Source organism: Mustela nigripes, chromosome 2 (assembly GCF_022355385.1).
Source record: "Mustela nigripes isolate SB6536 chromosome 2, MUSNIG.SB6536, whole genome shotgun sequence".
Lineage (NCBI taxonomy): Eukaryota > Metazoa > Chordata > Mammalia > Carnivora > Mustelidae > Mustela > Mustela nigripes.
The window spans coordinates 23,619,560-23,646,603 of NC_081558.1; the positions used below are offsets into that span (position 1 = coordinate 23,619,560).

The 27,044-nt window shown below is 47.7% G+C and overlaps 2 protein-coding genes across 2 annotated transcripts in view; one reads left to right on the forward strand and one right to left on the reverse strand.

Moving 5' to 3' along the window:
• LRTM1 (leucine rich repeats and transmembrane domains 1) overlaps positions 1 to 20,450 on the reverse strand; it is a 31,912-nt gene extending 11,462 nt beyond the window's left edge. The window contains exon 1 of the mRNA XM_059392589.1: positions 20,401 to 20,450. Coding sequence (XP_059248572.1) covers positions 20,401 to 20,450 — 50 coding nt within the window. The remainder of the gene's footprint in view (positions 1 to 20,400) is intronic.
• The window catches only part of CACNA2D3 (calcium voltage-gated channel auxiliary subunit alpha2delta 3), an 858,873-nt gene that overhangs the window by 726,450 nt on the left and 105,379 nt on the right, over positions 1 to 27,044 (forward strand). The gene's annotated exons all lie outside the window — the stretch shown is intronic.

Here is a 27,044-nt window from a genome sequence, read left to right on the forward strand (position 1 = left end):
GCTGCTCAACCCTGATGTTGTAGTGCAGAGCCAGCCGTAGTCAATCCATAAACAATGGAGGGGCCTGTGCGCCAATAAAACTTTATTTATAAAAACAGATGGAGGACTGGGTCAGTCCACAGGCCATAGCTGGCAAGCCTTGCTCCATCCCATTCCCTAGCCACCGCGGTCATTCTCCTCCACCACCACTGGTCACCCCATCAGAATTGAGACCTACCCACCAGCCTATCTCCTCATCTACAAACGGAGAGGGTTGGAAAGGAGGATCTTGGGGTATTCTTAAAGCCTAAAACCTTGTCATTCTCATTAGAATGCTTGAGTGGACTTGAAAGAGTCTTATAGACTTTATGGGACCTTAGGCAAAGACTGTCTCTTTGGGTTGCAGCAGAGCAGTAGTTGCAGGATCCACCCAAGGTCCCAGTATCATGGACTCCAGAGGCCTGGGAAAGATGAATCCATTGACAGCATGGCTGAGTGCAGGAGGCCAGGACAGAGAAACTGTAGACAGTTATGACACCTGCAGGTAGAGCCAGGTCGTGAGGCTAACTGAGGAAGCCCACTTTCCTGCCACATATACTCAGAAGCTGGGTGACCTTGGGCAAACCACAGGCTCTCTCTAAGCCTCAGCTTCCTCCTCCGTAGAATGCAGATAGTAGCTACCTCATACGACCCAAGAAGGATCAAGGGCTGTATGTTAAGTGCACAGCCCAGTTCTGACCGAGCAAATGATCACAACTGACATCTCCTATTAGCTCCAAAGAGTCTGGACTGGCTGTTCTCACCTAAAACATGGATAACCTGGGAACACGCAGAGAACCCACACAGCTGAGGGTTTCCTAGGAGACGAGCCTTACTACCCAAAGGGGCTTTTTGGTTCTGTTTTGCTCCTGCTGACTCTAACAGGCGATGAAAAGATGGGCAGTGCACGCCTGGGGGAGACACCTCCTGGATGTGGAAGGACTTGGTTGTGGAGGCTAATTGATTTATTCCATCTGACCTCAGCCCAGAGAACAAAGGCAGTTTGCTAATGCCTGCGGCGCCTTCTCTCTCTCCTTCCCTTGGTGAGCCAGATCTGAGAAGTGGCAAGACAACTGTGCATGCAGGAGGGAAACAGAGATGCCAAATGTCAGGTCAGGCCAAGGCGCTGTAGAGGAGAGAAGGCTCTGCTGTGAAGGCTCCTAGCACAGAGACCTGGTCAAGAGCCCAGTGTCTCATGCAGGAGCTTGCTTAAGTCAAAACATTTCCTAATATAAATGGGTCTCTTTAACATTTCACCTTCCTCAAAAAAATCGTCAACAATTATTAACATTTAAAAGTGACGATGTTTTGAAATCCAGCAAATGTGTGTTAGCAGGTAATACGCAGGTAAATGCAACTATTTAAAAAAAAAAAAAAAGAGTTAAATACACTCACCTGGGAGGGCATTCATAATAAATTGTTAGGTTAGATAAAGCAATTTGAATAGAAATATACATTGTGTAATCTTATTTATACTGCCAAAAAAAAAGAAAAATTAAAAAGTCAGAGGTGCAGAGCTGGAAGGGTTAACTCTAAAAATGTGTGTTGGTTGGTCTGAAGATGGAAGAAGTGGGGAAGGGCAGACACCAAAAATACTGATTGCCCAGAAGACAGGGTTAATTTAAGAAGAGAGGAAAAGTGACTTCTTTTTTTTTTTTCTTTAAGATTTTATTTATTTATTTGAGAGAGATCACAAGTAGGCAGACAGGCAGACAGAGAGAGAGAGAGAGAGGAGGAAGCAGGCTCCCTGCTGAGCAGAGAGCCCAAGGCAGGGCTCAATCCCAGGACCCTGAGATCATGACCTAAGCTGAAAGGCAGCGGTTTAACCCACTGAGCCACCCAGATGCCCCGAAAGTAACTTCTTTTGTTTACATCTCTGCATATTCGACCTACTACAACAAACGTTATAGCTGTAATTTCAAAAATACAAAGGAGGAGAAGAGTTAACTTCTGTTAAATAGAAAGAGGGGCATTTCCTTTCCTGGAATATTGGAGATGACGGCTTCTGAGTAACGAGCTGAGTTTTATGTGTCCGTATGGTGTCCTGGAGTTCCCGCTGTCTCACTCCATGAGGATTAGTCCCCAAAGTGACACACGTCTTTCTCTGCCAAGTGATCGCCACATGTGAACAGACCTCATACCGCGTGGAATATTTCTCCCAGTTTTAATAACTGCGTTGGTAAAATCGTGGTAAATGACTCCCCCATCCCTACCAGCGGGCCCCCATCCAAAGCAGGTGCTGTAGTGATCGGACGCGGGGGACGCCAGGCCAAGTGACAGCTGCTGCCCAGTATAGCTCAGAGAAAGACCTTGGCATCGTAAATCCATGCAGAAATTTCATTTGGTGGTGGAGGAAATTTGGCATTTGGAAATATTTCCCCAGGGTTGTAGATGACCAAATGGCACTCCAGCATAAAGTTTATACAGAGCTATTTAAAAGTCCTCAATATTTTTTCCTTCCTTCCTTGTTTCTTTTGTTTTTTTTTTTTTTCTTTTTCTCTTTGGTCTTATAAAACATACAGTGAGTGAGCTAGGAATATATTTTCCAGTGGCTGTAGTATTATGTATTTAGTGCTTACGATGGGCCAGATGTTGCTGAGGATTTGTATGGGTTAGATACAAATCCTTAATGTCGCTACTATAATGAGCAAATTTCCAATTTTTTGCTCTTATCACAGTCTAGTTGAGGTTGACAGGGGGCCAGTCTTCATCTAGTTGTTCAGGGTCCCTCCATCTTGCCCCTTTCCTCCTAGTTCATAGTATCCTCTCCATCAGCTGTAGATGGAAAAAGATGGAAATGTTACTTATCACTGGGCTTACATTCCATTGGCCAAGATGAAATCACATGACCATATCTAACAGCAAGGGAAGCTGGGAAATGTAGTCTGACTGTGTGCCTTGGAAGAATGGAGTCCTAGAATATTAGCAATCTCTGCCTCTACCCTTTATTTACATTATCTCACTTAAAGCTGACAACAGCTCTCTAGCCTATAAGCTTAAGATGGTTTCTTTTATTTCTTCTCATGGTTTCCGTAATACCATGTAGAACAGCCATTGAATAAATGTTGAATGTTGAAGGAATACATGAATGACAGATCTGAAGCCCAGAAAAGTTAAAGTAACTTGCCTAAGGTGTTCAGCCTATTTATTGCAAATATGTGCATCGTGAGTCCCCACATTAAGGACAATATTCAGGGAACTTACAGTTCTATGTATTTCATGTCTTAAGTTATTTTTTCATACAGTCCATTCTGACAGGAAGCTACAAATTTAATTATCTGGTTGCTCTCCCTAACTCAGAAGATAGAAACACAGTTTCCTTTTGAGCCACTTAGTGGAAAATCAAGGCTGTCATAGGATTTCTGTAATGAGAAGGTGGGAAGGAGATGTACCTCTCCTCATTCTGTCTTGCCTTTTTGGTAAAGTAAAAATTCCTACCTAGGGCTACCTAGGGTCATTCAGTTTATATGACTATCTAGAGAATTTAAACTCCCTTGACATGGCCTCAAGATATCTGATAAAATTAGTGGAGTAGCGGATAGGAAATGTGTGCCTTCAACCTCTCTAAAACTAAGAAATTCAATGGCCTAAGTGTATGTGACTGCTTCCCAGTCCCCACTTGTCTATGGAGCCCAAGTCTGAACTAGGTGCTGTGGGAACTAGAAAAGACATAGAACACTGGCCCTTGGCCTTCCAAGAACGTATATGTTTGCTGAGTGCTTCTTAGCAATCTTTATTTATTATATCAGAGTCAATGCGGATCATCTCATCACCTTGAATCTGCTACCCATGAGAAGATTGCACATGACTTTGTTGGACACTAACACTGCCCGGCTCTCCAGGAGCCAAGTCTCAGAAATCCTTTGGCTAGTAGAGGAGACAGATCTAGATTGGTTTTTGGTTTTTTATTTGTTTTTCTGTTTGTTTGTCTTTTATTTGTTTTTATGGGGTTTGTTTTTTGTTTGTTTGTTGGTTGGTTTGTTTAATCCACCCACTCTGCATTGTCAAGGTTAGAGGAAGTACAGACTTCATATCCCAGTGTCTTCCCAACCTCAGCCTTCCAGCACTTGGTTTCCCTGCATAGAAAATGTATGTAAAGATAAAGATGCGTTGGAGATAAGTATGATTAGAGGTAATTAGTGAGCTCATGTGCCGGCTGGAATAAACATAGACAGATGTTGGTTGATATAAAGCTAACAATGAAACAAAAAGATCGAGAAATATGGCAGCTTAGGAAGCTTGGCCAAGGCCTCACACTGACACACTGTTTTACTTAGATCTTTTGATTGGCTGCTTTGGTCTTTGCCCCAGGAATAGAAACTGGAATCAAATTTACATTCATGGTTGATTGTTGACTCATGTTACACATAAATTGAGTGTTTTGTGCAGCTCTTCGTGGTGAATATATATTTGCATTTGTGCTTCTATGATAACATGATGGTCCGGTTTCTGTAATAGATGACGATGTGTTTTCATATTTTCAAGTTACAGTTTAGTATGTGTGCCTTGTGATGCACTAGTGAATCTATGCTTTGCCTTTTCCTCCTTCATATTTGCTCTATGTGAGCTGTTTGATACATGTAGCTTGGAAAAGTCGTAGAAAACAAAACTGTCTCGGGCAGGACTTACATTGTAACCCACCAATTACAGATCCAAGAGAGCTGAGAATTCCTTTTCATTATTCCAGACTTCCTCTGTCCCACCATTTCATTCGAGAACAGTGTCCCTGTTAAAAGCATGGAAAATGGGCTGAACCCATCTAAGTTCAAAGGCTGCCTCCAACATTTACTGGCTCTGAGAACTTAAAGACATTATTTAACCTTTCTGATCTTCAGTTTTGTCATCTGTACAAAGGAACCCAATGGGTAGGTTTGCAGGGTGAGTTAAATAATATTTTTATGTAGAGTCTGAGCAGAAAACAAAACAAAAACCTGTCTTTGCACATGGCAATATGCATGAGCTAGGATCTTCTCCATCATTCTATCCATACGGCTTGTGTCAGCTAAGCACCTAGGCTGCATGTACTTAATACTAATCAGGAACAAAAATGAGCAAGTTAAAGCAAGGGAGCATTTTGCCCATGTGACAGAGTTCACCATCTTTTGGGACTATAAAGCAGGTGCATATAGGTGTTATCTGGCAGAATCAGTTCTATCTAAGTGAATTCATGCTCAACCCATCTGATTGTCATCCAAATAGTTGCCCAGACAAAAGAAAGTTGGCTGTTGGTGTCATGTAACCCCACCTTCACATGGGACTTTCGTTTGCAAGATAAAGGTCCTGTGTTGGCATGGACACAGCTTCCATCCTCATCAATAATGGCAGCTGCCCATTCTGGTGCAAGAGTCATGTTCTGTTCATTTCGCTTCATCTGAGAAGCCCATTGGGCCACCTACTATGTGCTTGTGCTGTTGCTTCTTCAAGGTTTCCCCACGACTCTTTCCTCTAGCCTGCACATCCCTGGTAGGAGGCCCCTTTCCCCATCCTTGCATAATTAGAGAAAGCATGTCATCAGCTCCCCAGAGCTGGTCCGCTTTCATCAGGAAGTACGACTCATGGAGTTTCGAGGTTGATAGGAGTGGAAACATTTGTGTTCGACAAGCAGGCTCCTTCATGTGTTGTCAACATTTCATTTGTGATTGTAATGAGGGCCAAGAAGAAAATAAACTCAGCATACTGCTCTCCGCTACTACCGCTGATGTCTATAAGTTTCTATCCGTGGCCTCAATTTGCTCCTACCAGAAAGGCATTTGGAAATGCAGCAGTGTGTCACTGCTGGGTGTGACCCAGAGGTCAGATGATTGAATCGACCAAGGCAGTCTTGAGAATGGGTAAGGCTTACCCCTTCGAGACTAGAATTTCTGCTCTTATTTGATGCTTTAAATGTCTCCTAAAGGTGAAAACGCTCTTAGAGAAGAACAGGGTGTATTGGAGGGCCTCTCATTCTTGATCGCCATCTCATTGCATCTCTGAAAGTCTGCTGTAGATTCCGTTGTGTATTCTTTCTTTCTTAAGGAGCCATCATCTGTTGAGTGCTCCTTACCTTTTCAGCTCTGCATCGGGGGATGTTTTGAGCATGGAAATAATACATAGAAAACTCAGTGGACCTGTAATCCACATGGCCCCTTTCATCTCATGAGGGGATAGACACACATGATACAGCCACACAACCCTCAGCAAAAACACAGCCCAGCAAAGTGCTAAGAAGAGGAAGTGCGTGGTGCTGTCCTAGATGACAGTCAGGGAATCTGATGGGAACCATTGGCAGTCACCCTAGGGTTGTTGTAACTAAGCTGCAGTGTGAAGAATGGACCAGAGTTTACTGCAGAGAAAGGAAGGGACAAGGGCCATTCCTGGGAAAGACAATCCAGGAAGAGGCTGAGAGACCAGAGAGATGGCATGGTGCCTGCGGAGCTCCCAGAAACCAGTGTGGCTACAGCACAGAGGTGGGGAGGGGGATTCCAGCAAGCAGATGCTGGAAAACAGGTGATGGAGCCCGTTGTGGAGCTGCCATACCCCCATCTTCCACTGTGAGTGTTTTGTTACTATTGAAAATCTCTGTCTCGGACACACAGCCCTCTGCAAGAATGCTGCTGCCTGGCGTTGGGGGCGGGATCAGAGAACTGCCGTGTAAAGTCCTTTGGGAGGTGCTGTCACCTCACAGGCGGGTCCTGTGCCAGCTCCCCACCTCCCCATAACTAGAGAGATGCATCTTGCCATCCTCAGAATGCTTCCTGGAGGAGGTGGAAGGACTGTGAGTTTGCAAATGTTACGAAATAGTACGTGTTCCTCACATGCTGAGCTGTTACTTACAGTGTGGGGTTGTGGCAAACCCATTCCACACGTGCCTGAGAGGCAGCAGAATGGAATGGCCATCTCCCTCCGGGTGGGAAGGTCAAACTCGAGTCTTGGGAAGAGCAGGTCACTTTCCAGAAATCAGTTTCTAAGGAGCTGAGCTGGGACTTGAACCCCCGGCTGCCTGATTTCAAAGCCTTTCAAGTCCTGTGTCCTTTACCTCTCCCTTGATCAGGGGAGAAGCCAAAGAAGGACCCCCAAAAGAGATAGCCCCCACAAAACAGGCTGGGTGGAAAGAATGCATCCACCCCGCCTGGGAAGATTTACTCCCCTGGAGGTCCCCGGTGCCTGCTACTTCTCAAGGCTGAGGGCCACCAAGAGAAGGGGAGAGCCTGCCGCCTGTCTGCCAGGGCTGCGGGCAGGAAAGACATCTCTGGGCCAGCAGTGAAGAAAGCAGGGCACTTGGTGCATGGAGTTAGCACTAATCTGGTCCATCCCCAGCACGCTGCTATCAGTCAGATCTCGGACATATTTGTCATGGCTGTTCCCCTGCCCAGAAGCTGCCCCCGCAAGCCCACCCTCCCTTCGTGGCTGCGCAGGAAGGGGAGAGCTCCCTTTGATCTGGAGACCGGTAGCCGGAGAAGCATGGCCGTTGGCAGACCTGCTCCTTCCCCTCTACCCAACTGAGTGTGTGGACAGCCACGCGAACAAAGCCCCTTGGCCATGCTCGCTTTGAGAACAGCCAGACTCAGGACAGAACATCTGCCCTGGAACTGCCTAGTTTCACACTGAGAAATTCTAGGTCCTGGTGCCCAGGAGAGGATGCTCGGACTGGGATAAGCAGCCCAGCAAGAGGGCAGAAGACAGGGAGGATGGGACCAGCCCAACGGCCCTCCCGCAGGACGGCCGGACACCCGTGGTCAGGAAGGAACCCCACACTCACCGTGCGGGTTTCTATTCCATCTGAAACCACACTCCGGGAGCAAAAGGCATCAGCCTGGAGACAGATCAGCTAGCTTTTGAGATCTAAGGAGTTGAAAAAAGTAAGACCGGTAGCTCTGGGGAGAGCATAACTGTTTTCTACTTACCCTCCTTCAGAAAGCAAAGTTTTTGAGTCAAGTAATTCTGAGTAGAGAATGTATGTCTCTTAAAAATATATTCGGCTTCCCCGTAGTCTAGTATACTTTGATGTATTGAAATACAGCTCGCCCCACTCAAATTACTGCCTCGGTGCCTAATGCTGTAAAATTAAACTATTCCTTGCTGATATTTTATTAAGCCTCACCAGCATTTCAGACTCAGACATCTCACGGAGCTTCGGGCCATATGTTTTATATGCTGTCATGGTGAACTCTGACTTCAGCCCGCGGAGTCCCCTTCCCCCCATGTCTGTATAGTGCAGGATTTTCAAAAACATTCATGCAGGCCATTTCCAAACTGTGGACCGTTGCGAGTAAATATCTCTGGTCATGTGGGTGTTAATGCTTAAAAAGACAACAACAACAACAAAAATAAATAAAAAGAAAGGAAATGAGTTGTTTTATGAGAAGTTCTTATTTCCTGGACATCATTTTTGCATTTATTCTAAGCTTGATTATTTTTTTTTCCACCATTGTGGGGGTGGGGGAGAGGGAGGATTTGTGGGGGCGTGTGGAATATTTCCCAAAATCCTTATGCAGAAAAGGGTCTGCGTTTACACCCCATGAGTTCACCTCTCTAGCAGGGAGCCAAAGGTACCTGTAGGTTTGCATTTTGAGAAACAAATGGATATAGCCGTAAATGACGATCCCCTTAGCAAGACTAACTTTGTCATTTAATAAGGGAGATTATTTCATAGATTTAAAACCAGTTAACACATTTAAAACTTGATAAGACAAGGCAATCCTGGTATGTTTCCTGTTCTCCCGTGATTAAAGCAATTCAAACGCTGGACGAGGGGAGGTTCTCCATGGTACGAGTAATGCCGTGAATGTTTCTCCTGGTAATGCAATTAGGAAATATTGGCCCCAGTTAATGAAACTTAAACAAAACATGTTGCCCTCGTCAAACTTGTTCAAGTTGTTAAACAGGCAAAGCCTTGTCCAAAAAGTTAAAAAACAGGGGCATATAGTGTTTCCATGGAAACTCTGTTAAAATACTGATTTGTGGATATGATCATAATCAGCCCCATAATCTAATATGACTGAATTAAATGAAAAAGAATCTCAGTTATGAAGTAAGCCCCCTGTGTGAGAGTATTCTTATACATGCAGAAAACATATGGATCCTGACGGACACCGTTTTCAAACTACTTATTGGCACAGGGATGGAGCTTTAAGACTTGGGTTTTGTCCGTCTGTTTCCCCCCACTCCATTCATTGTTCGTCGTTTTTATAATGCCGGGATTATGTGGGTGAGCAGTAAATAAAGTCTTGATGACATTTGGATTTTTCAATATAGATCACTGCTCCCCACACAACACCCCATATTGTTTTCATTGTCTTTTGTGACAAGAGAAGGTAACCCGTAATATTTAATGGTTTGTGGGACGTTACAAGATTAAGTTTTATTAAGGTAATAATTTCTCCCTGCTAATAGGATCTTGGTAGAATTCTAACTATGCGGTTTCCAATGGATGTCCTTGACCTCTAAAGGAAAGGGCACAATGCCGAGGCTGGTTTGAGTGCCCCTGGGACCTGGGGCAGAAGCTTCAAGGGCGTGCACTGGCTTCCCCACCACACAGCCCTGTGGCTCACCCTTGCACCTGCCTGGGCTGTAACAAAAATGGAAACTGCTCACCACCGTAGGATACACTTTAGCCTGGTGGAATTGGCGAAGGCAGCTGTCTTTCAGCAATCTTACTTGATTTATTTGGAAACCCTTCCATCCAGAGAAGATCACAGGTGCTGTTCGTGGAATCAGTTTCCCTCTTTCAAAAATATGTCCTCAGTCACGTACGAAGATCAGATAGGATTTGCCGCGTGATTGTTAGCTAGCAAGAGTCTGGCAATTCCTTGCATCTTAGCCATGGCATCCCAGAGCATTTGCAGAAGGACTTCTGCGAATGGACCCTGCACAGGTGCCTCCACACATCTTCTGCCAGCCTGGTTCCCCAGAGTGGGGGGCCTATGGGTCCTAAGGTCACAGTGTGTCTGAGACTCACTGTCTGGACCCAGCTGTGCTACAGAGAGTCAGACAAAGCTCAAAGATTCAGAACCTAATTCAGGGAGCAAGAGTGGACTTCTCCCTGCATTCTTCCAACCACCTTCCAGAGCGTTTGGGCATTCCATTTTTATCTGGGCACAGAGAAGAATGCACACGAGAGACATGGGCTGAAGCCTGAGTCTGGCTCCAGGAGCTTGAATCTGCTGATTATTTATTCCCCTTAAGGCCTCACTTTCTAATTAACTTGGTTTTATAGCAAAGTCATCTACGAATACAGATTTTAAAAATTAAATCGTATTTTTTAAAAAGTTTACAAAGATAAAAGGAGGCCCCTGACCCACCACCACCCCCTGCTCTCATCCCACTTCCCAGGGGCAAAAACTTCCGCCTCTCTTGGTAGCTGTATTTTTCGTTAGCAAGTGGAGTTTGCTGGGTTTTGTTGAATTTCAAACGTCACTTGCTTACTTCCTTGAATACGTGGCACTTTGGACTTTTTATATCAGCCCATCTTGCCTTGTCCATGTTCTACAGCTGCACACCTATCCCATGGCTTTGTGTTAATTAGACAGCGATGACGTCATTAGGACTATCTGTGTATATCCGCCACTGTGTTAAATAGGATGTTACTGTGAGTTTTTCTTTTTCATGGTTTCTTTTCCCTGGACCGAAAATTCCCGGCCTCTTTTCATTTGCTTTGTTTTCCTTCTCTCTAGGTATTTTTTTCTTTTCCCATGTATCTCACCAACCATCTCAGATGCCTGTTATGACTGCTAGGAAGCAGAGACCTTGCTGTAGAGGTCTCTGGTATTTGCAAAGACCTCACTTCCAGCACCCGTGGCCGTCCTGTGCCCAGCCGGACGGTTGGTCCCCCTGCTGCTGGGCTCCAAGGTCTCCTCTCCACGTTCCTCTAGTCATCGTCCCCTTTCTTTCTCCCAGACCCACGCCTTCCTTTTCCCTGACTTCGGTCCTCATTGTGCTTATCTTCTCAGCTCATTTTCCGGAAAAGGGAGGTAAAAATGTTTGCAGTCCTCATAGCTCTGGAAATGCCTCGACTCTGCCCTTACACGTAACGATTCCTGGGCTGGGTAGAGAACTCATTCGGGGCTGGAGATCATTTCCTCTCAGAATTGGGAAAGCATGGCTCCTTGTCTCCCGCCTTCCTGTGTTAACTTGTTAAAAAGTCTGATGCCTAATTCCAGACCCTTTGTTATGATCAGGTTTGCCTCCAGCCCAGAAGCTTTCAGAATGTATGTTCTGTCTCTAGGGTCCTGAGATTCCTTGATGCTGTGAATCTTCCTCATTAATTATGCTGGGCATTTTACTGACTCTTGAATTAGAAATGCGTAAACCTCAGCGCTAGGAAATTTTCCCCTGTTGTTTTCCCAAGTGTTTTTATTTTGTTTTCCAGAAGATCTTCTTTTTCTAAGTTATCTCTGTTCTTCAACGTATGTGTTGATTTTGATGCTTTTATCTTCAATTTCCAACAGTTCCTTTCTACAGCAGCCTGTTCTTATTCTAAGGATATAAGGTGGGCTTTGGTCTTTGGTCTCTGTGAATATGTTGACTGATGTTAAAAGTTATCATACTTTCTTTTCCTTGCTGTGCCAGCTGCTAATCCCAAGTCATTTATTTATTTATTATTATTATTATTTATTTATTTATTTTGGTCAGCTTTTGTCTTTCTTTTTTGTGCCGAAGTCCCCTCAGGCTGTTGTGTGTCTTAATTCTTATTTAAAAGTGAAGCTCTTAAAATCTAAGTCTAAAATGTTGTTTGGAAATTTCCCCACAAATGGGCTTTACTGTTGGGTGAATCAGTGGGAGCCCAGCCAGCTGGGGGGTGGAGGTTTTGTGGAAATGTTAGTAACTCTAAGGCCTGGTTGTTGGCAGCTGAGAGCAGCACAGGGGGAGAGTCTCATCGAGAGCAGGTGCATTTTCATTCTTCTGGTTCAGCTCCTCACCCCGACCTCATCTGGACATTTGCATTTTTCAGGGACTGTAAGACAATGCTTGTGATATGTGAGCAGAATAGTTCTGGTGGTAACAGCTCGTTCTGGGCCCTCCAGCCTATCCATGGCAGTGATTAACATTGCTAGGGGGTTGAAGCCACTCAGTGGCTCAGTCGGGTAAGTGTCCAACTCTTGACCTTGGCTCAGGTCATGATCTCAGGGTCGTGAGATAGAGCCCCGCGTCGGGCTGTGCTCTATGGGGAGTTTGCTCGAGATCCTCTCTCTCCCTCTGCCTCTCTACTCCTGCCTGAAGGCTCTCTCTCTCTCTCTCTCTTTAAAAAAAAAAAAGAAAGAAAGAAAGAGAGAAAGAAAAAGAAAAAGAAAAAGAAAAGAAAAATTGCTAGGAGATCTGGTTCTCTAAGTATTATTCCACAGTCTTGGCCTTGAAATTAACCAATTGGGGCCAGTTACCCATGCTCAGACGCCACCACTTTTTCGGACCCCTCTGTCTGTATACAGTTAGGACGTCTATCTCTTTCTCCTAGGAGCCTGTGAACGTCTATAGAACATAGACAATGACTTATGGGTATACAGTGACAGAGAACAGAGTCCCACTCTGTGTTCTCCTGTTCATCAGTACCACAACCTGGGGCAGTTTATTTATCCGCTGCAATCTCTGGTGTCCCTAACTTGTCCCCCAGCCCAGGGTTCTCAGTCAAGTGTATCCAGGTTGACCACTGCCTCCCCTGCCAGGATAGGTGTCAAATGCTTCCTTATCACTGCTTCATTAGGGGTCTAGAGCCACTCTTCCCTTCTCTTAAGATAATAGGTGTCCTGGTGCATTACGAGGATGTCAGGGATCCGACGGGGACCAGGTGGGGTTTGCGGCATGGACAGAAGTTGCCCCTCAGCAGCCAGTGGGCACTGCAGCAAGGCTGGGCTGTCCTTGGTGGGTGGTCCTCCTTACTGGCATGAAGCGGGGGCCAGACTCCCTGCTCCAGCTCATCCTCCCCACAGAGGTCCTTCCCCACGGCCATTCACCAGCTCTTTCCAAGTAGCAGGAAGATTTGTACCCTGCCCCCACGATCGCACTTCCTTGATTCTAAGTTGCCATGAATAGAAGGGGGAACTTCCCAACAAGTAAAAAGCAACACACATGGGTGAGTATGTGTGGAAAGCCTCGTGCTTCTTCAAGCCTCCCCCCCCGGGATCTTTGCCTCAAATGCTCCCCTTCATTTCCCTTTGCGTGTGAATGCTTTACCTCCCACCCAGGCTGCAGGCAGCAGACTGAAACTCTTCTCTCCTGGGAACCCCCAGGGACTCACTCGGGTGCCCCCTTGGACCCTCCTGAGTCACCCTGTAAATGTCTTTGGAATCACTCACAATGGTCGCTAAGTGTGTATTATCTATACAGTGTTCGACATGTTCAGCCCTGAGAACACAAGGGCTGTACAAGTCCCGCCCTTCATTTCATCCCCCAGCACAGGCGATGCTCTGTGAGTATCTATCAAACGAAAAGAAACAGAGGAGGGGAAGAAAGTGTAAGGTAGAGCTGATGTGAGCAACTATTAAGAGCGGGGAAGATGAAGCCTTCAAAGCAGGTTCACCTGCACAGATGCCTTGTTCCAGAATCCCAAATAATGACAGGGGCCACGGACCTTAATGAGAACCTGCTCCAGACTTAGAGGGGAGCAAGCATTCTGCCCAGCACTGGAAAAAACACTTTGCTCTGCCTCTTCTCCACCGACTGAAAAGAGCCCAGTTGTTTCTGAAACACGTGAAACAAAGAGATAAAAGGTTAGAAATGCAACTTTGGAAGCAGACGCCGTTTGTAAAAACAATCCCTGGGACCATTGGGTCCCCAGCTGAGATTACTGTTAAGGCACAGAGCTCTAGCGTGCATGATCTTGAGCTGTAATTGTAATACTCTGTTGATAAAAATAGTTAAGCATTGTGAGAAATTAATCTGCCTGTGACCATAGTGCTTTTACGATGATTAGAGTTACCCAGGGAACCTCAGGCAGGGAGTCGGCTGCTCTCTGCTGTTGCTGGCTCGAAGCAGCACCAATTCAAGGAGGATTTCACTTTTCTGTTCCAGGAGCCGCTGGTGAGAGAGAGGTGAGATAGTGAGCCATCTCCAAGGGGAGTCTATGGGTCTGAGAGCCTGTTGCTCAGGAGGGGACAGTAAATTGCTGACTCTGGGTGACAGAAGGGTCATTATTAATCCTTCTTGGAACCCCTTAAGGAAAATGGTCTTCTATTCTAGGGAAATGTTATAATACCCGAGGTAGCAATTACTGCATTCTCACTGTGCACAGGTGCTGTGCTAGATCTAACGTGACAGCACAGCGTTCACGGGCCAGCCCAGAGAGCCTGGGTGCTGGGTTCTAATCCTGAGTCTACCATTACTCCCTGCAGCCTCTCGACTTTCCAGTAGACTAAGAAACAGCAAATGGGTGGAGTCATCTCCCAAGCATTGCTAAAACAGACCTAGGAGATTCAGAAGACAATGGGCATGAGAGACTCTAGCTAGGACTCGCTGGACAGAGAGGAAAGAAAGGATTCCCAGGGAGTCACTAGGGGGTTTCCCCCAAAGACCTGCAGGAGACCATTGAGTCTGTGGGAAGGTCGCATGGATCCAAAGCGTCCTGAGTGCTGGGTGGCTCCCCGTACACTGGGGAAGGACCCTACTGACAGCATGGAGGCAGCAGACACGTAGCAGGGTGAGCACTGCCTATGCAGAGTAGGACATCCTGACTCTATCAGCCCGGACGCGGTCCTGGGAATGCAGGGTACTCTAGGTATCCCAACTATTAAGGGCTTGAATACAGGGAAGCAGAAGCCTTCACCATCACCGAAGGGCAGGGAGCATGGGTCGTGAAGCACTGATCCTGGCCATTTAAGAGCCCCTTTGGGAGCTGCTTCAGATGGTACCTCTGCCTGCACCTGCCTCCAGAGCCCCCTGGTTGCTGTCTCGTTGCTCCTTCCCGCATCCAGCTCCGCAGCTCTCATGGGCAAACTCTCAGCCGGCACCACACCTGGGGGAGGTTCAGCAAAGGCACTTCTGGCTTCTCTTCTTCGATGAAGGATGGGTCTCCTGAGGAGGAGGTGGTAATGTCCGGTTGAGAATCAGCCGTCCGTGCCCTGGAATTTCCTAGGCCATTGTTACGCTGTCAACCTCTTTGCCACCCCCTGCTCCCCCCTTTCCCTCACCGTCTCAGTCGGGGGGTGAGAGAGGAAACCTTTTTACATGGGAGAGTTTCGGTGTGGTGCGAGGCTGAGGTCCTTTCCAGGTGACTTCCTGAAAGCCCATCATGCTAAGCGGCTTGCTCGTTTTACCACGGTGCCTTGGGAAAAACTGCAGGATTCTTGATACTTGTCATTGGGAAGAAATGAAAATACTCTGCAAAAGTTAGCCACCGGGGCCTTCATGGAGACACATCCGTCTGCCTTCTTCGTGGTCCACGGAATGTTTACTAAGAGCAGTTAAAGGGCTTAGGTGTGTCTGCCTGACCACGTTTCCCACAAGCTTCTGTCACAAGCAGCAGTGTTGGTCATGCCGAATGGTGGCCACAGTTGCCTCGGGAGCTGTCCGGGCTGGACTGTGAGCGTCCCTAGGAAGGAGGACCAGGCTTCACGACGGATGCCTGACATGAAGTCAGGAAGGGCAGCCGGCATGATGCAGATTTGCCCTCCTCCCCCGGGATGCCATCTGCTGCTGTCGCTGTCTGCTTGGAGCAGCTTCTGGGATCGATCTCCATACAGGAAGATGAGCTGCCCATCTCCTCTCAGAAGGAGCCGCCAACCTGGATAGTAACTAAATTTGTCAGGATGCCATCCACGGCAAGCGACAGAAACCAAACTCCAAGAGGCTTACGCAAAAGAGGCTAATTAAAGGAAGTTAATGATTTGGTTGGTTTGGATCGGTGGAAATTCATTGTCTCATAACTCAAATGTCTAGGAGCTCTTTCTGGTTTCAGGTACAGTTGGATCTAGGGCTCAGCTGAACTCACCGGGATTCCCAGTCTCTTATTTTGTCTTTGCGTCTGCCCTGTTCTCAAGCAGACGCTCATCAGATAGTGCCCCAGCTTGGCAAACTCCATGGAAAGAAGCCTCCTTTTTCCTGAAGGTCTCCAAAGTCCTAGGGGCTGGCTCTCATTCCCAAAGCTGGGATCGGTGCCCATCGCTATGGAAGATGAAGGGCGGATGCGTTCCTATGCCTGTGGGGTAGGGGGCAAACCTACAAAAAGCACATGGTCGGAAATTGGGGGCAGGACAGCTGCCTCCAGAAAATGGTGTGATTGGGGGGGAAGGGGAGGTCTCTGCCAGCCGAAAAAGGGGACACGCATGCCCAGCTGACAAAAGCAACAGCTGTTATTCGAGCGCAACTGGAGTTAGTATCAGTCTGAGCCATCTCTGAATCATCTGAGGCAAGTTGCTAACTCCTTTGGACCTCTGGTTACTCATCTGCGTAATAAGCAGGTTGGGTTCAATGGTTCACGCCACCATGCCAGCTCTCAACTTGCACAGATCTACCCATCATCCGCAAACAGATGGACCGCACTGGGGTCCGTCAGCGACAGGCTCAGCCAGTGGGTCAGTTACTTATCTCAAGACTAATTGTGCTGGAAAGCAACAAAAAGCAGCCTGAAGAACCACCCAGCCCTATCCATCAGGGTCTCGGAAAAATGAAGAACCGATTCCGGAGAGGCACGCTCCCCAGAAGGGACCATGGTCTCCACCGCAGCAAGAACACCTTGTTGGATCCTCCGTGGAAGATTCCTTCTGCCCGCAGTTCTCTTGGCAACGGGGCCTCCGCCAAACCCATCTGCTGTGCTGTGCTCTGGGTAGAAGTAATTATGTTTACGAGGCATTATTCACGTCTCGTCTACCTGAGGGCCACCCCAAATAATGCTTCTCTAGCTATTAAAGGCTTTATCAGGCACGCAGAGTCTCTAGCAGTTTCCTTCAGGGAAGAAGAAAAAGATCCCTCTTGAAGTTTACCACCTCCCGCGGCAATTTGCTGCCCATTTCAGGGCCATGTTAAGTGGTTGGCACCCGACAAAAGGGCCGTCTTTTTCTTTTAAGTGCGGCTGGAAAATGGGAGTCATAAGTGAAAGTAGGGAACCGGCAGACGCATTTCCACGCAGCCAAGGCTAGTAGCTTTCTTGTTTTGTTGTGAGCTGGCGAACTTCAACATGCTGAAGCAATGTTTTGTCAAATTTCTTAAATGCTGAGCGTGGCACCGGCCCAAATGAATGTAGATGTTATTTTAGTGCTAAGAGAGATTTATTTTAATGTACAGTTGTAGCCACTACAAAGGCCCCTTTTAATCTACTGGGGGTTCTTTTCCTTGCCTTTTCCCTCTGCTCTCCCCACCCCATGCTAGGGTCCTGGTGTACGCTGTGAAATTGCAAAGGATCCCCCGCCCCCCCCCCCCTTCATCTCCTAAGACAGTGACTAAAGTGCTGACAATCATGGTAATTAAGAAAAAGTAGCCTGCAAGGCTCTGGTGCTTTTCATAGCCGGCCCTTGGGATGCAGAGACAATGCTGCTTGATAGTAGAGAAGGCACCAGCGACCGAACTGACTTGCCTAGCTCCCCTCTCAAGCATAAGCAGCCCCAAGACAAGCTTTGCCTTATCTAGGACCCGGATGCTCGAAGCACGGAGAGGAGCTGTCCCTTCGCCGCTCACCTCGGCGATGGGAAATCCATCCCTTGAGTTAAACCTCAGATACCAATGTCTTGCACCTTGATGGAGGCCAAAATAAACAGGAAGGGAGACGCAGAGGAAACCATGGCTACAAGTGAGGTTTGGACCAGCCAAATCTATGCTTTCAAGGCAAGGGGAGCAGAGGGGAGCTATAAGACAAAATGGTCACAGGGGCCTGGGGAGAGGGAGAGAAAAGGGGGAATGCTCACCAGACCCGGTGGCAGAAGGGAAACTAAAACCAGCTCTCATTTCTGGCCTCTTTGGTCTATCCAAGGCCCTCTTTTAATAATAATTTGTAATATTCTCTATACTATCCCAAAAGTAGATCCACAGAAAATAGAACCTGTTTCCCTATATGGTGTCAAACAAACAAAAATGAAAAGAATGCTCCAACTCCCATATCCAGCAAAGAAAGAAGGGTCGTTTATAGAAGGATAATATATATCTTGGGATGTGAATGTTTGGGCACAATGCCAAGAGGAGACGGAATGAACTAGCCAGAAGCTGGCATGGCATCTCTGCCGTATGGACACCTCAGCCCCAAACCAAACCTGGCTGGTGATGGGGGTCTCTAGTGAAGCAGCTGGCAAAGCCAAGTACATTCGTCTCTCTCTTTCACAGGTCTGTAGCTACATTTCTAGAAAATTCCATGCGGAAGACATAGCTTGTGTTTAGATGTATAACAGAATCCAGTTCAAGGCCCAGATATGGATCATGCTTTCTGAGCACATCAATCACAGCAGAGCCCTTGAAAGCACTGGGGGACTGAGCCATGAACCGTGGGCCTTCTATTATTGGTGACAAACTGCAAACTTCCAAAACAGCCCCCTAGGGGGTGACGCAATCCTGTTGAGAACCGAGAGGAAAGGACTGCAGGTTTCTGGGTCAGGTGTGTGGGCTCCCATCCTGGGTCCACCAAGTCCCCCCAGCAGCTGTGTGGGCCTGCTTAAATCACGTCCCTGCTAGCATCTTGTCTTTAAAATGGACAGAACATCCTCTCCCTTATGAGATTGCCGGGAAAGTTAAGGAGGATGATGTTAATGGAGTTTTAAGTCATTTCAGGCCATTCTCCCTGGTTCATTTATTTTATTTTATTTTATTTTTTAAAAGATTTTACTTATTTATTTGACAGACAGAGATCACAAGTAGGCAGAGAGGCAGGCAGAGAGAGAGAGAGGAAGAAGCAGGCTCCCTGCTGAGCAGAGAGCCCAATGTGGGACTCGATCCCAAGATCCTGGGATCATGACCTGAGCCGAAGGCAGAGGCTTAACCCACTGAGCCACCCAGGCGCCCTGGTTCGTTTATTTTAGATATTTGTTTCCTACGTTGAAATCACAAAGATCCGAGTTCAAATCCTAGTTCCCCCGAATCCCTCCCAAGCTTCCAAATCGGAAATTTCTATCATGAGTTCTCCAGCGTGGTTACTCAGAAACTGCCACGCCCTCAGCTATAAACCGGAGGTGATGATAAGGACAGAATCTACCCAGGAGGATTATAATCAGATCTGCAGATGTTATAAACTCACAGCAGAGCTGAGAATATTCTGGGTAGTTGTGATCATACCGGGTCCAACTTGCTCAGTCTTAGCAAGAGAGACAAAACATTACATGGTGGTTTGAAACTCAGTGTTGCTGTAGGCAACAAGGAATTTGCAAGCCTAGGCCAGCAAATGGGATGAATCCGGGGCCTCTGCTGGAGGGATCTGGGCTCCTTGACAGACAGTGCTGAATGACAGCAGTGTGTTGGTCCTGGAAAAACTGTGTGGAGACGGAGCTCTAGGGGAGGAAAACATATGGTATGTATCTAGGGATACATACCATATGAAATAGTGCGTCTGTGGATCGCTGTTACTATATGTGTGTCTGTCTGTGACTTTTACTGAATAGTTACTGTGTGCCTGGCACTGTACCAGGCTCATGACCTGCGCGAGCCCATTCCCTAAGTCTTACTTCCATCCTCTGCAGCATGCGCGACTCCGGTCCCATTCTGCAGACGGGGAACCGCACTGGGAGGGCATCCTGCTTGAACAGGAGACAGGCAGGACTCAGACCCAAGTTCTTCTGACATTTCCCAATCTGGAAGCAAGTATAAGGAAACAGACACAGATGGCAACTAAGAAAACACCAGAACTGTGGGGCTTATTCCCAAGACGGAGGCTTCTCTCCTACAGAGGTGGGATTCATGAACTACCTCAACCCTAATACCGACGGGAGGGGGCCCGGACCACCGGGCGGTGCTGAGTCCACAGCCCAAGGTAGGCTTGGGGCCCACAGTGCCGGGAGAGAAGAGGAGCTGGCCGTTACAGCGGGGGCCCCCAGAGGACCTTCTTCTCCCAATGCCACTTGTTGGGAGCGGCACATCCGTAATCCTTTCAGAGGAAGACTTTTCATCCGTATCAGAAGGTCCAGTTTCCACTGAGCAGGGCAGAGGCAGGGATGACAGGGCTGTGTCCCTCGCTCCCCTTGCCTGTGGAGAAAGCTGCTGGGAAGTTCAGGGTAGCGCGGACACCTGCCGCTGCCAGCATCGCAGGTGCAGGGGTGTGTGAGAGGGGGCCAGGCCCTGCCCTGCACAGGCGTGGGGGAAAGATCTCCCACCCGCATCTGATTGCACTCCTGAGGACACCCCGCTTTTGTTATGTTGTCTGGGCTCTTGAGTGGTGAACAAGGAAGGGATGGGAAACTCAGCCAGTGCCTTCCGGGTGGGCCGGCGGGGCAGCTTTATCTGGACAGAAGCCTCAGATACCCCACAGGATGTGGTTTCTCACCGCTCTCCGCCAGGGCTCACCCGAGGCGGAAATCTGGGGGACACACGTACTCCTTGAATCCTGCAGGCATTTTGTCACGGGCCTGTGCACGGGTTAGTGCCACGGCCCTGCCTTGTTTATCTCGAGGGTCACCCTGGAGTCCGGCAGCTCCCTGAGCCCTGCGGGGACCTCCAGGGAGCCTCAGGCTGGGCTGTCCAAGGCCTCTGTCAGGACCTCCCGTTCCCAGCAGCAGCAGGGATGGAGCAGGCCGGGCTCCTATGTCCTGCCACTTCCCATGCTCAAGACAGGAGCATGTGCTGGGGAGTACCCGCCTCGTGGCGGGGAGCCCCCTTGGCTTTAGGACCAGGGCGGGGGAAGGGAAGGCAGACACCTGCAGGGACACGATGGTGCCAGCCTTTCCCTCAGGCCGCCGGGACCTTGGATTCTCCTCCCTTTCCAGTCGAGGCATCTTTCCGGAGAGTTCTGTTTAGGGGGCTGGAGGCAGGGTGGAAAGGAGAAGCACCAGCCCAGGCAGTTCCTAGTAGTCCCTCCCGCCCTGGGATTCCCTGAGGCCTCCATTTTTGAGACTCCAAATCCAGAATTTACTCCTTTGTTCTCCGAGTTCATCCGTGCCCTCCCTTCCCTGAGGCCCTACGCATGGAATGCTTTAGCTGAGGGAACGCGAAGAGCCAGGGGGGTGCCAGGAAACTGGGAAGAATGTTGGTAACAACTGTGTTTCAAACTGTTATCCCTCCAAGAAAGCATGAAAGGCAACTGATTAACTGCCTAGTGCCCGGAGATACCATGTATTTGCTCGCTCACTCATTCATTGATCATTCCGCTTCCCGACCGAAAGCTTACAAGGCCCCACAGAACCTTTGGAGCGTGGATAAGGTCTGTGTTGAGGGACGGTGGGCCAGACAGGCCGGGCGTGCCACAGAGGCCTCCGTCTACACAGAAGGCTTCAGGGTGTGGGCCCTGCGGAGAAGGATTTGCACTTCTCTCCCAAGTCAGAAAAGGGGGTACCTACCCTCACCCCCAGCCTCTCCAGCTCACCCGTGCCATGTACAGGGATCGGACCAGCGCAGCCTGTTGTGAAAGCCTATCCGGGAGCCCAGGGAGGAGACTCAGGTGTAGCCAGGCCACACATTTGGAGGCAATCACTTCATGATGGAAGATAGCTTTTCCATCCTCAGCCTCCACCTGATTAACTGGTGGAAGAAAACGGGTCTCCTTCAGGGCAAGACTGATTTCCAAACATTCCAAGATCCTGACATTCCAAGAGGTTGGAGAGCCAGAAGGGCTTCGTTACTCCAGAGTACCGCCCGGTTCCTGGTTCTCTTCTCCTTCCCTGTATCACCACCTTGCATGCAGCTGTTCCGCAAGCATGTCTGCCTTGGGCCAAGTCTGATAGCTCCAGGCACAGCTGCTGCCCAGGTGTCTGACTGTGGCATCAGCACCTACACGGTCGGAGGGACTCGGGCCCAGCCGCCTGCTGGACTCTCTTTCCCAGGCTGCCTTGCGGCAGGAGCGCCCCCATTAGCACGTGGTCTTCCTTTGACTGCTTCTGTTATTGTCCTTCTCGTGTCAGATGAGGTGGAGACACTGGATACAGGCTGAGAAGGATGGTCTTGGCCCACCACAAAGAGGGCAGTTGTGCTTGTGAGGAGCTATTCCCAGAATAATCACAGCCTTGGTTTGAACTTCCTCTTTGAGTCCTGGTGGTTGTCTCGTAAAGGCTAGGGACGTTCAGCTTCTTGGCTTGCACTGGCCATGCAGGTGGTCTCTTGGAGTTCTCGGACTCAGCCAGGGATCTTGCAGGTGGCCTAAAGTGCTCTCTCCATCCTCCGTCTTCACCTGATCGTGAGGTCCTCATCAATTTCTGCCCATCCTCGGGGCCGGCCTCTTTCCTGAATCCTTCACGAACTACCTGCAGAGCAGACAGACAATGTGTTCTCAGAGCTGTCATTTAAGGTGATGGGCCAATCACCTCAACAAACCAGTCATCCATTTCTGGAGAAGACAGAACCAACTGGCGTATGCCGATAACTGGTGCCGACAGTCTGGATTATTTAAACAGAGAATGATGTCTAGTTTATCTTAAAACCTCCAGTCTGCATTTTATCTGCCAGAAAACCCACAGAGAGTATGCTAGAACTCATGATGGTGGAAACCTCTTCGCCTTTGCTCTCGGAGATGAAAACAAGGGTGAAGATTGCTTCCTGACAGGGAGACCTTAGGCTTATAACTTATGTCTCTGGTCCTTGGTCTTCTTACACATAGAGGGTGGCTAAGAATACTGCCCACCTCTCACAGTGTTGGGAGGAATGTCTGGATAGTATCTAAAGCTTCCAAGGTGCACCTGGCACATAGTAGGAGGCTTAATAAACAGTATTAATTACTGATATTAATGTTACTATGACTATGTGATATGATTCCTGTGATCCAATTTATAAAATAGTTCCCATCGTGGAATATGTTGTATATGATTCCAAGACATGTCTGGTGAGCAGGGAGACGTGGTTCATGAAATAATTCACATGGAAACCAAGTCAGAGCATGCTGAAATTTACTAAGCAAAAAGGACAGAGCCTCGAGGTGCAGGGGTGGTGGTATCTGGCGACGTGTAGCTGAGATTAAATGTACTGATGGCAGAACTCGGGTTCCAGGCTTCACTCGGTCGGAACAGTGAGACCAAGACCACACCTCTCCTCTCCTCTCCCTCCCCGGTGCCCCTTGCGCAGTGGAAGTGCATCATCCCTCACCTTCTCACACAAACCATGCAGTCCCCCACCTTCTTCTCCACATATTTGCCAGATTTATTCATGTGTCACACCTGTACCTTGCTGAGAAACTTTCTGCGGCTCTCCGTTTCCCTGAGGATGGTGGGCAACCACCCGAAAGCCAGGGCGGGTCCCCAGAGAGAGATGATCTGGGAACAGGTGACATCACCATCAGCCCCACGTCAAGCTGTCCATCTTTCATTCACGAGCCTGCCCAAGCTGGGCACTTGTTCTAGTTACAAGGGAATATAGATGTTAACATCCTCTGCCCTCAGCAGGCTTACCCCTAGTCTGATGGGAATGAAACACCATCAATAATACATAATATCATTCAATGCCACCTATTGATAAACGCTTTGAAGAAAAATAAAGCAGGTGTGACTGTTGTTAAGAAAACCCTTAGACCAAGCAAGGTCATGATTGTTTCTTCTTGGAGTGAAGGGGAACACCACCCTGCCAGGGTCCTAGTATGTCCCCACAGGGGAAGGTCAGCAGATACTGGTGGGGTTCTGGGGTCTAGTGGATCTCTCAGCATGGGGATCCGACTGGGATTGGGCTGCTTTAAGAATGGTGGACCTCTCAAATCTTGGTTTGATAAATGAGCATTTTCCCCTATTGTCCTAAGCAGCCTGCTGTTCAGATAAATGGCTTTGGGAGAAGTTTCCCAAGTAAATCATGAGGTACTTTTACTCGCTGACAGCCTTGTATTTCTGGGCAGGAATTTTCTGGAACAAATAGCAAAGTCACGAAAGTCATGTTGATGGAGGCAGCCTTGGTTCCCAGTCCTGATATTTTGCTGCAAGACCCAAGCTACCTCAGGGTTCTCAGAGCTCCTCGTGCCACAGAGGTCACCCAGGTCCTTGCCTGGACTGTGCTGCCATGTGACCCTCGGGAGAGGGTTGCCAGACTTAACAAATCAGAAGTATTTTATCTGGCAACCCTATGGAAGTGCTGTGAATTTTTCAGTGAATCGTCTGCGTATGAAATCCAGATTTTTCAGCTTCTCTTGCGTGCATCAGAATAATGGGCAGCCTCCAGACCCCATTCCCACAAGGCGTCCACTGAGCCTAGCGGCTCCCTTGATGCCCGCACAGGGCGGTTTCTCATTCCCTGTGGTTCCCACCCAGCCCTGGAAAGATCCGAGATGGCGGGCTCTGGAATGGACTTGGGCTCCCTTGAATGAGCTGCTTGCACGAGTCCCCTTCCCTCTCTGTGCCTTGGAACATGAGCTAAAGAATAAGAGGAACTGGGTGCATCCCGGCCCGTTCCCCACGCCCACCCCCAGCCAAGCCCTGTGAGCCACCCACTTGGATGTTATAGTGCTGCTTTGCATTAAGTACACTCACAAACTTCCAGCTCAGAGGTGTTTGGCAAATAAATGTGACCATTCGATTATGGGTTTTGAAATGTTTGGAAATCTGACCCCTGATTTTGTTATAATCTCTTCGGTAACTGTTATTAGGTGGTGACCTAATAAGAAATTATTAACTGGGGAGCTATAATTTGGAAGCTTATAATTTTCTTAATGGACATTGATTTGTGTAACCCTGATTAAAATACAATGAGGCCTGAGGCTTAAATATTTTATTCTGAAAGGCTGAAAAGATGGGAATGGACTCTAGAAATGTATTGGCTCAAAAACTTTATTGAAATAATATTATTTGAAGAGTTTTGTGAGCCTAAAACGATGTGACAAAAACTATTCGATGCCAGCTCCCATGGCCTCGGGAAGCTGAGGGAATATAGGTTTCTCCAGATGAAGACTGGAAAAACGCTTCCAGATTACCTCAGGAGTGGAAAGAAAATTATTATTCCATCCCACAGCCCCGCTAATTCTCTTCAGCGTTGATTCTGTCAAGTAATTAGAATCCAAATGGAGGAAACATTCATAATTGTCACTTATTACACTCTACCAGAGGTGACTGCTCCCGAGAAGCTCCAGCAGGACAAAAGCAAAGCGATTACCAGAGAAAACTCAACGCAGGCCGACTGTGGGGCCTTCCTCACACATTTCTAGAAGCCAGTCACAGGCTGGGTGGGGATAATTGTGGATTAGAAGACCCCCCCCACAGCTAGGAGTCTTCAAAGAACATCTTTCGCTCTTGTGGTGTCAGTCGAGAGATAATGAGTCCTGTTTCCCTCCCTCTCTCACCACAGACATCCGTGGTGTGGCCTTTGTCACTTGAAAGCCTGTATAAGACAGTCCACACTATCCGCCCCTACCCCACCATGTACCACAGGGAATACTTCACAAGTGAAATATGCCCCAGTTGGGGGGGGGGTATTTAAAACACCTACTCCCCTTTTATTGTTGTATTTCTTCACTTGGTGTAGACAAAAATACAAGGTGTGTCTGCTGTTGTGAAGATGTCCCCCCCCTGCCATTTCTGAAATAATATCATACCGCAGAGATTAATGTTCAGGCTTTACCAAGATTACAATAAACGAATATTGCTTTGATCTGAATATTTTTCGAACGGTGGTTGCTGATCGCTCTCTCTCCCCTGTAATCTTTTAAGAAAGCCTTTGGACTTGCCAGTCTGACACCCAGGGGGACATGAGTGCAGCTGCCTTTCCTTCCCCTCATCGTGAGGATAGCTCTGTTCTCGGTTTCACCCAAATTAGTCCCAGGATTTCAGTTGTCTTTTTTGTCCAACATTCCATCATGCAATTCATTAAAATCTTCACATGAAATATTTAACAGATGAGTTATGTCATAATTCACATTACGGTTTTCAGTTGTTATTCATGTGGTAAGTCATTTATCCTGGACATTAGCAGACCTCTGGAATGGGCTTCTATTTGATGTGAGGAAGGTTAGGATTCTTTTCCTCAACACCCCAGAACAGTGGCCTGACTCCAAACCCCCGGTTGATCATGAAATATTCCCCGAAAAGTGACATTCAGACCCATTGTTAGTTCAACTTGCAATTAACTCTGTTGAAAACAAACAGAGGAAAACATTTAAACAAATGTGGCCTGGCTCACAGCTTTTACAGTTGACCGTTAATTAGGCCAAGTTGGAATTCAAATGTGCCAGGCCTTATTACTATCACCACTGAGAATCATTGCCATTGTACACAAAGGAACGAAAATTCAGGGGCTCTGTCAAAGGGGGGCTGAGGACAGGATGGGAGATATTAAGCCAATAAAGCTCAGTAAAAAGAGCCACTACTCAGCTTGAGAAATATGACCCGTAGGAGCTCATTTTCTGGGTGAGATAACTCACGTATGGCCAGCATTTATTTGTAGAATTTAGGTTTTAAGAAAACTTGTCCCCCTCTTAAGTGATGAATTACATGGGATCTTCTTAGCAGATATTTTATGTATTAACTTTAATTAGAGTTTCATTTTCTCTAATAAAGATGCTGTTTTCTACCACATCCCATGGATTGGAATCTCTTAGAAAACGCGGTTTGTGGGCCACCCTGGTTCAGGGTCACTCTGGAACCTTTCTGGGCCCAACCACTGGGCTGAAATAATGGTCACATGCTGCCCGCAGTGACTAGTCTGCTGAGAAGCTTTGATAGGGACGTTGGCTGGTGAGCGCATGGAACTGGGGGTGTCAGTACTGGGGACAATAACCTTCTTGGATTCTGTATGTGTGCTTATCTAGCCTTGTCCTGAGGATGGGTAACTGATCACGGTTTCAGAAGGGGCACGTGATGGTGTTTGAATGGTAGGGCACCACTTTCCTTAATTCTAAGGGGAAAAAAAAAATCCATTCTGAAAGTTGGCTCAAGTGAAAGAGAATCATCACCTTCTATTCTCTGCTTCATCTTGCTAGTGCTTGTATGGCCTCCATCCCCCGTTGGTGCCATCATTTAGTTGGGCATTGATCCACTAATATTGTACTATATACATCACTAGCAGTGAAGAGTATGGATTCATCATGGATGCAT